Source organism: Agelaius phoeniceus, chromosome 9, assembly GCF_051311805.1.
Source record: "Agelaius phoeniceus isolate bAgePho1 chromosome 9, bAgePho1.hap1, whole genome shotgun sequence".
NCBI classification, from domain to species: Eukaryota; Metazoa; Chordata; class Aves; order Passeriformes; family Icteridae; genus Agelaius; species Agelaius phoeniceus.
In genome coordinates, this window is record NC_135273.1 from 17,183,669 (window position 1) to 17,196,348 (window position 12,680).

The 12,680-nt window shown below is 39.5% G+C and overlaps 1 protein-coding gene across 1 annotated transcript; it reads right to left on the minus strand.

Moving 5' to 3' along the window:
* LOC129122976 (lipase member M-like) lies at positions 1-8,796 on the minus strand. The gene is made up of 9 exons (XM_054637133.2): positions 8,702-8,796; positions 7,490-7,607; positions 6,610-6,808; positions 5,993-6,102; positions 5,132-5,268; positions 4,493-4,639; positions 3,408-3,479; positions 1,777-1,848; positions 1-633 (listed from the first exon to the last, which is right to left on the minus strand). The coding sequence occupies exons 1-9, from the start codon at positions 8,738-8,740 to the stop codon at positions 400-402; spliced, it is 1,128 nt and encodes a 375-aa protein (XP_054493108.2). The 5' UTR covers positions 8,741-8,796; the 3' UTR covers positions 1-399.
* Positions 8,797-12,680: the final 3,884 nt, after the last annotated feature.

Consider the following 12,680-nt stretch of genomic DNA (forward strand, 5'->3'; position numbering starts at 1 on the left):
AGATTTTGATTACACTATGCCTTTAAATAACTGCCAGCCCAATAAACTGAGCAATAATCTGAAGAATGGAAAACATCTAGAAATCACAGAATGTATCCAGAGAAAGGAAGTGCTTTCATTACTGTTACAATCTAGAGAGGAGAGTAGGCTGGAAGCAAACCCTGTCTTCTGTTAGCAAAGTATAGTTATTGCAGAATTGAAGATGTATAATTTGAAAAAGTATTACAGATCCACAAGGTTGCTAGAAAACATGAGGTGCACTATCAGGATGCAAAAGGCATTGGAGTGACATGTAGTGTGCAGGAGGAACCCTTTCCCTGACTCCAGATGCAACAGAAGGGAGGTTTTGTACCTAGTGAATCTAAGTTCTGTTGAACGAGTCAGGCTTCTGGCTGTGGGTTAAGGATATTTCTGCATCAGGTCAATAATTTCATTGTACACATGTAAAGGTGCATCCAATCCCCAGATGAAATCCAGGTGTGCCCATTCAGGAATCTTCTTGTGATAGCTAAGCTTCTTGATTTTGGACAATAAAATGGCTGCATCCTTGGGATCTGCGAGCAGGTCTCGTCCCCCAGTCCATACTGCAGTTGGTACAGTCATCTCTTCTATGTTGTAGAGAGGAGGAATAGTCTGGAAAACAGTACAGGAATGAGTGTCCAGGAGAGCACAGCAACTTTAAACATTCATTTGGGGCTTTCTTCTGTCACTGCTCAAAGTAGAGGTGTTCTAAATCAAAGAGGAAGGAAGTTCCCTTGTTTGCCTTTTCTATCTGTGCTCACAGGGATTACCCAACTGATTGCACAGCCAAAAGTAAAACACCTCCTGAGCTGACAAAGAGTTATTGTTGGGTCTTTGCCTTCTCAAATGGGAATTTTAGGGCAGGAACCTGAAACTAGGCAGAGATGTCAGGATATCTCTGGATAAACCTCCTCCATCATGGTCCTTTTGAAGTACTGTTCAGTCCCAGGAGACAGGGGCTAGAGAGAAAATACAATATGTGACCAGGATGAAAAGGATCATAGAATGGCTTCTGTAGGAGGAGAGGGAAAGCAGCTTAGGACTCCTGTGTTTGGAAAAGAGACGCCAGAGCAAGGGCAGGAGACAGGTTTATACAACCACAAATGGTATGAAGAAAGAGCACTGTAAGTAATTATCCCAAACACAAAACCTAGAAGGCATCCCGTGACTTTCCAGGAGCAAGCAAATTCAAAGCAAACCAAAGGAAGCTGTGTTTCATGCAATTCATCATTAAAACATGAAACTTGTAATGACAGGCTGCTGTGGAGACCTACAGGCTAGGAGGGTCAAGGATGGGATTAGATTGTTGAATGGAAAAGGTGCTCCTCAGGGTCTGCTTGAGGACAAAGTCCTTTTGTCTCTGGCTACCAGAATCCAGGGGTGCTTGTTAGTTTTCCAGTTTTCCTATTCCTAATGTTGTCATCTGTTTCAGTTACACTAGTACGCAAGATGTTTTTGTTATTTTCTGTGTACTCTTCTTTTTCAAAATGGTTTTCTATTTTTTCTGCCCATACTTCCTCTTATTTGTATTGATCATTTCATTGGAAAGTTTTTCTCTTCCTCTCTGTCTCCTTCTTTTAAAATGTTTTAAATGTATTATTGCCACTAGTGCTTGCATGCTTTCTCTGTTGACTTCCAAACTGAAAAGCAATAATAATTTCATTTACTTATGTTCTGAAAATGTGTCTCCTACCACGTCCTTGCTCTCTTCCTGTGTGTTTCTGTGCTGTCCAAGGTTGCTTCACCATGACATACCTGTTGGTATTTTTCCATGTTCTTCTTTGAACTGCCCCAGTCATAAGCTTGGAACTTCCCCGAGCGGGCCTCCTAAGAGGATGAACAAGAGAAGGGTAGTTATAAAGCCATCATTTGGGAAGTTTGTGTGTTCTTTCCCTGATGAGCCTCTGGCTCCAATCTAAAGCCCCAACAGAAGTTCTTCTAAGAGCTATGAAAGAGCCGATAGTAAATTCATTAGAAGTGTCAAAATGTGAAAAGAGTCAGATGTTTTTGTCATAATGAAAGAAATTCACATCTTCTGCAGAGAGACCCAAGGATGTCCTTGCAGGCAATTTGTTCAAGTTTGTAAAACTGCTGCTAACAGCTGCTGTCAGCAAATTCATCTCAGTGCTACTGCCTTGTCCTGTTCTTACAGTCATGTTGCCAACACTCAGCTCTGTGAGTGGTTCCATCTTATGTTTTCTCTTCCCACTCTATTTTGAATACAGAAATTACTGGTTTTAGTTCTTCCCCTTCTTGGCTTCACCTACAACATGAGCTGCTCTTACTCTGAGAGACACCTTCACCGGAATCTTAGTATTGAAATTCTGTTAGCTCCTTTAGTTGTAATGACAGTAAGGACTACGAGGACTTAGGAGTATTACTTCTGCATGCTTATGCTTGTATTCTGTGGTTAGATGCTGAATTACATCTGAATCAATTTGCAGAACTCCCCCCACTCTGCTTTTGTAACCCTTTTTCTTTACAGAAGGAGGTCTAGGTCGTGGTTACAAAAGCAATTTATTCAAACCTACTATCTAATGGAATCTCACAGCCTAAAGTATAATGTTATTTTGAGTAAGTGCCTGTGCAGATGTCACTCAGACATATCTGTGTGTTTGCTTTGCTGAAAAGGGCACAAACACTCCTGCAAATTCTGTGTGCTCACAGTTGCTTCCAGTGCTGCTCCAGAGCCCATGGTGCTGCCAGCAAACCTTGGATCCTCAGAGTGTGAGCCCAAGGACAGAAAGGCAGCTCCCATCAGCACTGCTGCTGGAGAGGTACTATGGCAGTACCTTGTAGGTAAGGGATATAAGCAGTCTACTAAATAAAGTATTTATTATTTATGGTTCTACTGCTGTCCAGACACTGACAGCCTTGAAAGCGAGAGAAGAAACTACAAGGTTTTAATAGTAAAATGTGACAATTTATGTGGCAGCCAAAATCCTGCTCATTTCTTGACAGCACATTGGAAACATGACTAATTTAAGGTAAACTCCCTACAAACTGTGGACATCATTCATAAAAGGTATACCAGATACCCAATAAGAAGAGTGATGTGTACACCTGCACACACAGCTTCCAGCCTACATATTTTCACTCAAATGCAGCACTTCATTGTTGGCTTCAAATGTACCTGTATCACACTGGGCATTTCCATCCTGCTGGCAAAAGAAGGAGCAATGAAAAATAGTGTTCTGAACTGAATTTTCAGTTTCAATTCACAAGTTGCATGTCTTCCCAAGAAGTTGGCAGTGGCTTCACAGCTGGCTCTTACCTCTCTACTCATCTCAAGGTGAGTACCTATCTTATCTTTCAGGGGATTGCTCAGACCTGACTCACTCCAGTGGACTATGTTCATACCTGACTCCAGTGGACTATGTTCATACCTGACTCCAGTGGACTATGTTCTGCACAGAAGTTCCAGCAGAGGTTTGGGCAATATACACGTTGATTCGGTTCTGAAAGAGAACATTCAGTGATCATTCTCTTCTTTCCTTCTATGCAGAGGTACATCAAAAGATATGCTACAGCAGTGTCATGTATCAATTAAACCAACAGAAATTGGAGTGGCATGATTGGAGACTCACTCAGATTTACTTCACATGTGGCAGTATGTCAGATTAGGAGTAGCATGGAAAGAGCAATCCCTAACCAGAGCATTTTCGAGGATGACTAAGAATCTAAAAGAATCTACAGGTGAGAAGGAATGAATAGAAAGCCAGCAATTTAGACCCCAATCTATATGGGTTTTTTTCAGAATTCTGTATCAGATTCTGTGTGAGAGAGGATCACTGTTGGATGAACAGCAAAGAGAAATGCAATTTCCTGATGAATGCACAAATATTTGAAATAAAACACACCCTAGTACTGCAGGGGTTTCTTAGCAAGCTGCTGTGGGATCCTTCCTCAGTGAGCACTTTCTGAGACATTTTTTGAAAAATGCAGGAGCAAAATTTTGACTCCCAGATGATCTGACCTACAGCTGAACATAGCATGAGGTGCTCAGGTACATCCTAATACTCTCCTACCCTGATGGCCCAAGGCTTGGAGAACGAGAACAAGGAGGAATATGTGTGTTCCTTTCTGTGTTGCAAAGTGAAAACATGAAGCTTGGTAGACTTTTAATTTCTTCTTTTTCAGTGTGCCAGCATGTGAAATATCTCTGATGAGACCAGTAGCCACAGTATGGACCAGGATATGGTGCCCTGGGTGAGGTCTGTCAGATGGCAGATTGCAGAATTCTGGGGCGCTCTGAGCAGCTGTCAACTGCAGAACTGGTGCCAAATGCTCTTCTGAGGGCAGTGGTTCCCTGCTAGAGAAGGGCAATCAGCAGATACTGCTGTCCAGTAGTGGGGACTATTCCCTGCAATGTGATACTAACAGAAATTCAGGATTCACACTACAGGATAGAAGGTGAATTTGAGGAGCATAAGCTTAAACTCCCAGAAGAGCTGATAAAAGTTATACGTACCACATCAATGTTTTTCAGGTTACAGCCACCCAGATTGAAGAAGACACTTCTACAAAGCCTGGCAAAAGCTTGGTAGCTGCAGACAGGGGCTATTATCTTTGTTAGACACTCAGTCTGGGGAAGGAATTCTCTGTTGCCAAGCATACCCTGTGAAATACAAGGGTCACAATAATTTGGGAATTTACACAGTTCTCCATCAATTTCAGTGGTTCTTACTCGCCTTTTCTCCACTTGTCAGATGATGTTCCCACAAACAAGTGAGAAATTACTTGGTTTTCCATTGCATCAGCCCGCTTGGGCATTACTCAATCTGAGTTACACCACTTTTAATGAAGAGATACCTTAAATTAAGTCCAATTCATAGTTTAAACTTTTATATCAGTGGCTTTGCCTGAAGGAATCTTGGAAACCTTTAAGGATCTGCATCTCTGTACCTCTCTGGGTGACCTGTCCCTGTGCTGCACTGTTGCCTTGGACTGAAAGCTTTTCTTATTGCCCTGTCTGAACTCTCACCACAAGGTAAACCTGCCCACATGCAAACAAGTCAACTTCACAAAGCCCCATACTTTGTATTTATCCATTTTAAGAGCTGAACAAACAAGTATATGGTTAAACAGTGGAAACCAAGACATCACACACCCTGAGCATTTTCTCAGGAAGGTAGAGGAGTTTTGTTGCTGGGCCTTTAGCGTACTTAATAGCAGTGACAGGTGCCAATGCAAAGAAGAGTTTGATTTTTTGAGCCAGCTCTGGCATGGTTGAAAACGCAATGAAAGCTGGAAAAAAAATAAAAAAAAGGAGTTAAACCCCCATATTTTTGCAATAGACTGTTTTCAGTATTAATATATACTCTGCACTTTCAATTTATAAGTAACCATGTTAGTTGTTCAGAGACTATGGTCCAAACTAGATTTGTATTAAATCCCTCCTTTCCATAAGTTACCAGCTTGTAGACTTTTTCCCCTATTCAGAGAAATTTCTTTCTATATTTTGCAGCTTTCTTCCAGACTTGATTAAAAATGGATGTACATTTCTGATGTACATTCATGTATTTCTTATACTATTGTGAGGAAAAGTCATTTTTCTTCCAGTCAATCTAATTTTGTATTTTCTTTTTTTATGCCTACCTCTGGTCCAAACTGGCCAACTTCTTTTTCTGTACTCTCATCTTCCTGTTTTGTTTATTTTGGTGAACTGACCAGCTGCTGTTGGGCACACCCTTGCATCTTGGATAGAAACAATTTGCATGGCCCATGCACAACATTTTCCAGATTAATTCTTAGTTGACAGATTTCCAGCAGCAGTGCATTTGATCCATTATGCTTCACAATCTTTATAATAAATTTTAACTGCCTACATGTTGAAAATTGCTTATACTAACACAGTAGTTCACAACTACAAAGAGTTAATGAAAACTTCAAGTACATTCAGTAGCTCAGTATCTTAAATCACATTTTAGTCCTGTTTTCTGGAAGAATTCCTCTCTTGTGTGTAACTTACCAATGGTAGTACCTTGTGAATAGCCAATATAGTACAACTTTTCCTGTCCCGTTTTCTCCAAAATGAAATTTATTGCTGCTGGAAGATCAAACTTTGCCATCTCATCAAAACTGCAGTCAGGAGATTTAAAGAGAGGCATACATAAATTAAAACCCAGACATTAAATTAAATTCACATTTTTATTAATAGCTTGTCAGCAAAGAAACAGTCTGACTGATTTAGTGAATCATTCAATTGTTCCTAGTTCTTTGTTTTTCTGGCACTGGATATGGAAGATACTACTCAAGATTTTTTTGGGGTTATTGTATTACACAGACTAGTGTTTCTAAGTAGCTGCTAAAACTGGCTCCAGGGCTGAGGAATGGCTTGGAGATGGCCTAGGCAGGTTCCTCTGAGTCGTTCTGCTGCTGTGCCTCTAGTTTGAGGAACCTGATCAAGCAGTAATTAAAGTTGTCTCCATTACTATTACAGTTCACATGCTTTTATAGGGGCACCTCAGCAAAAGCAGATATGAAGAATGCTTATTAAAAAGTAGCATATGTAAATCCCTGATTTAGCCATCTGAAATAAATATGGAAGGATGGGCAATGGATATACCCTTCAGTGGTTCTGTCTACCTGAAAGCCCAGAATTCATCTTGATCAATGGAATACTTCTGGTGTTTTCTTGACCAGCGATTCCCTCTGCTATTTCCCATCCAAACATCAAATCCAGCATCAGCTAGCAGGAAGCCCAAGCTGTTGTTGGGCAGGTTTGTGACCCAGTTACGAGCATCTCCCAATAATCCATGCTGGAGAAACACAACAGGTCTTGAAGCTGAAAAATAAAACAAAACCAAAACAGTTCATAATTGTTTTTATCTTTTCATTTCCTGGTTGTTCAGAGACATTATTGTCTCATATTCAATACTGGGATTTTTTCCTGAATCAACAAATCATAAGAACAAAACCCCTCTTTCTGTAAGAGGCAACTTCTAAGCTTCTGAAAGAATTGATGGAAAGATCTGCCTGACAGCACAGCAAACTAACTTGGCACCCTCTGGTCATTGTTTGTACAGTCAGACACATCAGCTTGAGATTCTCAGCACTGATAGGGAGATGAAGGTGTGGCATTGTTTTCAGAGATTTCCTTTACCCAAAATATGAATCAGACACTGATACTAACCAGGTGTAAGCAAAAGCAAAGCAAAATTAGAAGCTGGAAAAGCTTTTGCAAAACAGGTTGATTAGGCAACCTTTATCCTATTTTTAATTTTTAAAAAGTTTTACTCATCAACTCTTACTAGGAAGCATATGCTTAATACTGTGGTGGATTTTTATTATAAATAGGTGCTTGACATTAATTCTATTGATCTTGCTGGTTGTTCAGGGCAGCCAGAACTCTACTAAAATTTCACTCATATATACAAGCTTTGGTGGATGTTTTAAAAATATGAGTTGTCTCTTTTGAGAATATGCCTTATTTACACTGGTGTTGTGTCATATTAAATAACTGTACCTGGGCTTCCTTGATTCTGAGTACCATAAGGGATTCTGTTAATGGTAATGGTATAACCATCTTCTGTCATCACTTCATACTCCTCACTGGGGTACCCTTTGTAAGTAATGAGCTCATTCTAGGAGAGAAGGCACAAATGCATTTGTTTGCACAAGTCCATTTAATATATATTAAGACAGTCACAATGAAGGAATGTTAGAAAGCAGGTACAGCTGGGGATTTAACCTACATACATTAAGCATCTGAATGTATGTAATCCTAAAGCAACAACAAATTTCCTTTTTTCTTTATATTATATCTAGGGCTTTACTACCTGGTTAAAATATGTCATATAAAACCTGTATTACACTCCTGCCATTCAATCATCACAAGCCCTTGCATTCTGGTGATATAAGAATCCCTATAAGCTCATAGCAGGACTTTATGAGCTGAGATGAGGTATGTGGCTGTGTGGGTGCAATGCTTCTGATTTCAGCCTGGGACCAGCTTATTTAAACTACATTCAGAGGAATCCAGACAGCTTCACAACTGTGGTTTGCTGAACAGCATAGATGCAGTGAGCACTGCTGAAAAGCTGACTACATTATGGAAAAAAAAAAATCAGGCATTTGCCCAGTTGCAAGAGAAACTAGCACAGCCCATCTTAAGCTCTGAAGTAAATATTACTTTTGACCTGTAACATTCCATCTGTTTTGTTACAAAAGAGTATTGGTTTTTATAACTTGTACTCAGAGAATTACTCAATGTGTTTTGCCATGCAGGACAGAACCTCCAAGATTTTAACAAACAATGAAAGTCCTACACAAGCTTTCTTGGCAAGAGGTGTTTTTCTGAAAAGCTGGCCATTTCTGGTCTCTGCTGGTCACCACTAGTTGTTTACAGACTTCATTGCTGATGAAATGCTGACATTCCAGATAGTCATTCTTTCAGATAGGCAGGCAGTGCCAGCAATAGCAAGCTGGTAATTGATATTTAAAAGGAAAACAGGTCTGGAGATTTACTATTTGCTTTAATTTCTACCAGAGAAAAGATGGGCTGTTACACATGCAGGCAGAAGAGAATAGAAGAGAAAGCAGTAGTAGATACAGTGACTAGAGAGGATAGGTTAAATAAAGGCAACTTATCTACTCTGTTATTTCTAACATGTAGAAACCTCTCTGCTGTTAGTCATGCATACCATCCATCCTCAGGTCACTCCATCAACCAACTTACAATACTCATAAAGGCTTCAGGATCCATAGCTCTCTTCATTCTTCTTAGTTCTTCTGAATAAGTAACTCTCTGAAACAAATATATCACAGCAACAAACAGCCATATCTTCTCCCTGCAAAATCCAATATATTAATCTGTCAGCAGTCCTCCTCTGTACTTGCATCCAGACAGGTTCTGTATTTTTCTGATGAGGAAAGTGCTGTCTAATAATGAATGGAGCCAGTCTGGTACTCCCTACTTGTTAATTAAATGGAACGAAGCTGACTTCAAACACCTGTCTGAGGGCGTTGGGCAGCAACCTGGACTCTCTGCTAAGGTTTGGGTGGGGATGCTGCTCTTGATCAAGGCAAAAGTATCAATGAATACAAGAAAAGGAGCAAAGCTTCTGGAGAAATGAACTTCACTCAATTTGAATTTCACTGCATTTGATCTGTAGGTGAATTTGGAAACATTTCTGGTTACCTCTGTGAAACTGAGTTATTGGGTAACTCGTAAGTAAATTAGTCATTGTCACAGTGAAGATTTCAAAGTGGAGATAACCAAGTTGTTGGATAGTTAGTGAAAAAATAAAAATAATTTCAAATTAAAAAAAATATTTATCATTTAAGTAAAAACTTAGGAACCTAAATAAAGCAGTTCTTTATATTGTCAAAATTGATACAAATATGCTTGATGACAAAATGCATCCACTCCATAGGATGAGGATGGATAGAGGAAAAGAACACTTTGCTAAATGTAATGCTAAGTGGAGACTGAGTGCAGGGACCAGGATCCAGTTTTGTTAAGCAAGAAAGGAACAAAAAACCCCTGGGAGGTGGCTGTCCTGCTTAGAGGCACACATATAGCACTGTCTGTGAAGACCTACATACTCCTGGCTCAAAGAAAATGCAGTGTTTGTATTAGCATCTTCTCTACACTGTATAACTCCCCAGAGGCCACACCTAAACTCCTGTAGTCCCAGTGACAGATCTTTCAGTCAGACTGATTCAGCCAAATATCTATTGCATTTATTGTTTTCCTACTCAAGAAGACTTTTAAATGATTTTCCCCCCAAATAATATGAATAGCATGTTTTTTTCTCGTCACAGAACCACAATTTATACACTAACTTCCTAGCACTGCATTCTGGTACAATCTGTGTGTTGAAAATGCGTAGCTCCTTTTGTAGAAAAGGGGCATTTAGAGACCTTTGTTTTACTGATCTAACACCCTTTCTTTTGGTTTAAAGTCACCACTTTCTGATTGTCTCACTTGCCATCTTCCCATACCTCTTCAGCTGTCCCAGAGCTACCTAAATTCAGGCTAGGTGAGCCAGGCCTGAATCTCTTTAGTCACAAGGAATCTTGTGAGAAAATGCCATACTTTCACCTACCTACAAGCAAAACAACACAAAATACATTTATTCCCAAATAGTAAAGCAACTCCTCAAGCTCAGGTTTCATACCATCTTTTGCAGCTCCCATGAAGCTTCACCAGTTTTGGATCATAAAGAAATCAAAGCATTACTGACCTTGTGCCCAAAGTCATGTGTTTGGCTGAGCAGCTGCTGCTGCAGAAGAATGAAAACTCAATTCCTGCCTGTTTGGAAGCGGTGCTGGCAGTGAAAGGATGGTCATGCACTGTTTTCTCCCCCAGTCATGCAGCAACTTGACAATAAGCCTCTGTTTCTTTCCCACTACTCATTCCTTCTACTATCACTTCAGCTTTTCCCTGATGCAGAATCAGAGAGGGGTGACTCCTTTTATTCTCAAATCTCATGCTTTTCAGCTCCTTAGCCACCACAGCTATAACAAGGCTCTTCTACTATCATAGATTGCTGGATTTTTAAGGAGAATACCAGCCTCTGTAGAGTGGCAGACCAGGAGCAGGAATTTTGAAAACAAATATATTCATAGATATACCTTATCATAAGAAATGAAATTGTCAATAGACGTGCAACAATTTTCTCTTTTACTAACAACCAACCAATTCCAGCTTCTCACGTTAGCTGGAAAGGAAGGAAGGAACTCTGATACCTCAACAGATGTTACTGCACATATTTTTCTTTTATTTTTTAATGCTTTGGTTGCTGCTCCATAATTTTACGCTGTTGCTGTAGTGGTTTCAGGAGACTTTCCTCCATTAATATTTCACCTCTTAAATGGGCATAGAATTGAATGGATATTCCATAAATGAATAGTCATGAAACTAGAAGGCTTTTCTGTAATCTGAATTGAATGGATATTCCATAAATGAATAGTTATGAAACTAGAAGGCTTTTCTGTAATCTGAATGGACACAGAAAACATTGCTGAGATGGGCACACATGTGTCAGTGGTCTCAAGCATACTCTGAGTGGGCCAGAATGGTTCAGCAGTGGAAATTAGGTAGGCCTGAATGGAGAGTCCAGACATGTCTTTTTTAAGGCATTCAGGACAGTGACCTTTTAAAGTCTCTTCTTTTTTGTGGAGGACAAGCCCTGTGCAGCCGTGTTGCACCATGAGTGGTGACCTCCCTACAACAATACAAGCTTTCCAGAAGTATGAGTGAGAATATTTTTTTTTTCCACTTGTGTACCCTGGTATAAAGCTGGTGGGTTTTTCATTCTGCATGTTCCAAGTATTTTTAAATTTTGAAACTTATTATTCTTTCTTGTTCAGTTCCCAATTTTTATTCATCCAAATATTCTTTCTGTCTCACAAATAATGTTCATCCACATAGAACAGATCAGCTTAAACACTGAGATGAACATTGACCGAGGTTTTGAGCAGGATTTGATATTTCTATTATAGCTTGCATGCTCTCTTCTTGCAGTACTACTTGTGGTTAGGATCAGGAATATTCAATATATCCTCAGAAGTTATTTTCTTTAGTATTTACAGATCAGAAAGAAATATGAAAGAAAATCTCAGAAGACCCGTTCCTACAAAACATGTTATCAGGCTTTCAAAGAGAAATAGAAACATCTGAGTTCAGTTTCTGGAAGCGAATAAGGAGAGGAAATGATTTTCAAAGAGCTGGTTTAGAACATGGAGTGTTTTCAAATATTGATTCTACACACAGGATGGGATGTTTTTGAATCTTCTCATTATTTCCTTTATATACTCCAAGTTCTTTCATCTTTCCTGTAACAAAAGCAGGTTTCTGCCTTTCTAAAGTCTCAGTGTCTTTTGAAGCTCGACAAGAATTTAATGAGTGAACTGTTTAAATGTGTACTTGCCTTTGAGTACCTCATGCTATTCTGTGTCATTAAGTTGTGCTATTAACTCACTGTGAACAAAGCCAGCTTCATTCTTTAGTGCAAAACAATGCTCCAGTAACAAAAAACTCACTAAAACATTGCATACACATGCCATAATACCATAAATAGCAAATGACTGGATAAAGTCATTGCAGGCAGTATGTGTTCAGAGTGAGTGTTTGAGATGGGCAAAGAAGGTGAACTAGGGTTAGTCTTGGGCTGATTTTTTTAAAACCAGACATGCACACTCTGTTGTAAATTATCAGGTTTCAGGGGAAGTTACTCACACTATAATCAGGTATGGAATTCAGTGGAAATGCTTAAAGGTTGAGATGTTGCTGTCAGAGTTGTGGCTGCATCTTCACAAGTGTGGTCATATGTAAATGAACTTTAAACTGGTCAGTCTAGGTGTCCTTGTATAAATAAGTGCTTTTATATAAATTGTTCACTACCTGCTCAGCTTATGAAGCCTCAACTCTTTCCAGTGCTTTTTGTGGATAAAACCCCCACCAATGTACAGAATACGATCCCTAGCGTTTTTGTGTTTTCTGCAAACTCTTTGCTCTTCCCATTCCCTCCTGCTGCAGGAATTGGACCTGGCTCTGGAAATTACTTAGGAATGGAAGATATTTTTATACAGCTGAATATAGCAGTTCATCATGGATCAAATATGTCCTTTTGGCTTCTTCATGTAGCTAGTGAACGTAGTTATCAGAAATGTTTGGCTATTTTAAGTATGTTAAGGAGGGCCTTTAAGGG

Coding starts and splice junctions, on each gene's coding strand:
- LOC129122976 (XM_054637133.2), bottom strand. CDS start 8,740: ATGAAGAGAGCTATGGATCCTGAAGCCTTTATGAGTATT. Junction 6,809..7,489: donor TCAGAATCAAGGAAGCCCAG/GTACAGTTATTT, acceptor TTTATTTTTCAG/CTTCAAGACCTGTTGTGTTT. Junction 6,103..6,609: donor GATGAATTCTGGGCTTTCAG/GTAGACAGAACC, acceptor TCCTGACTGCAG/TTTTGATGAGATGGCAAAGT.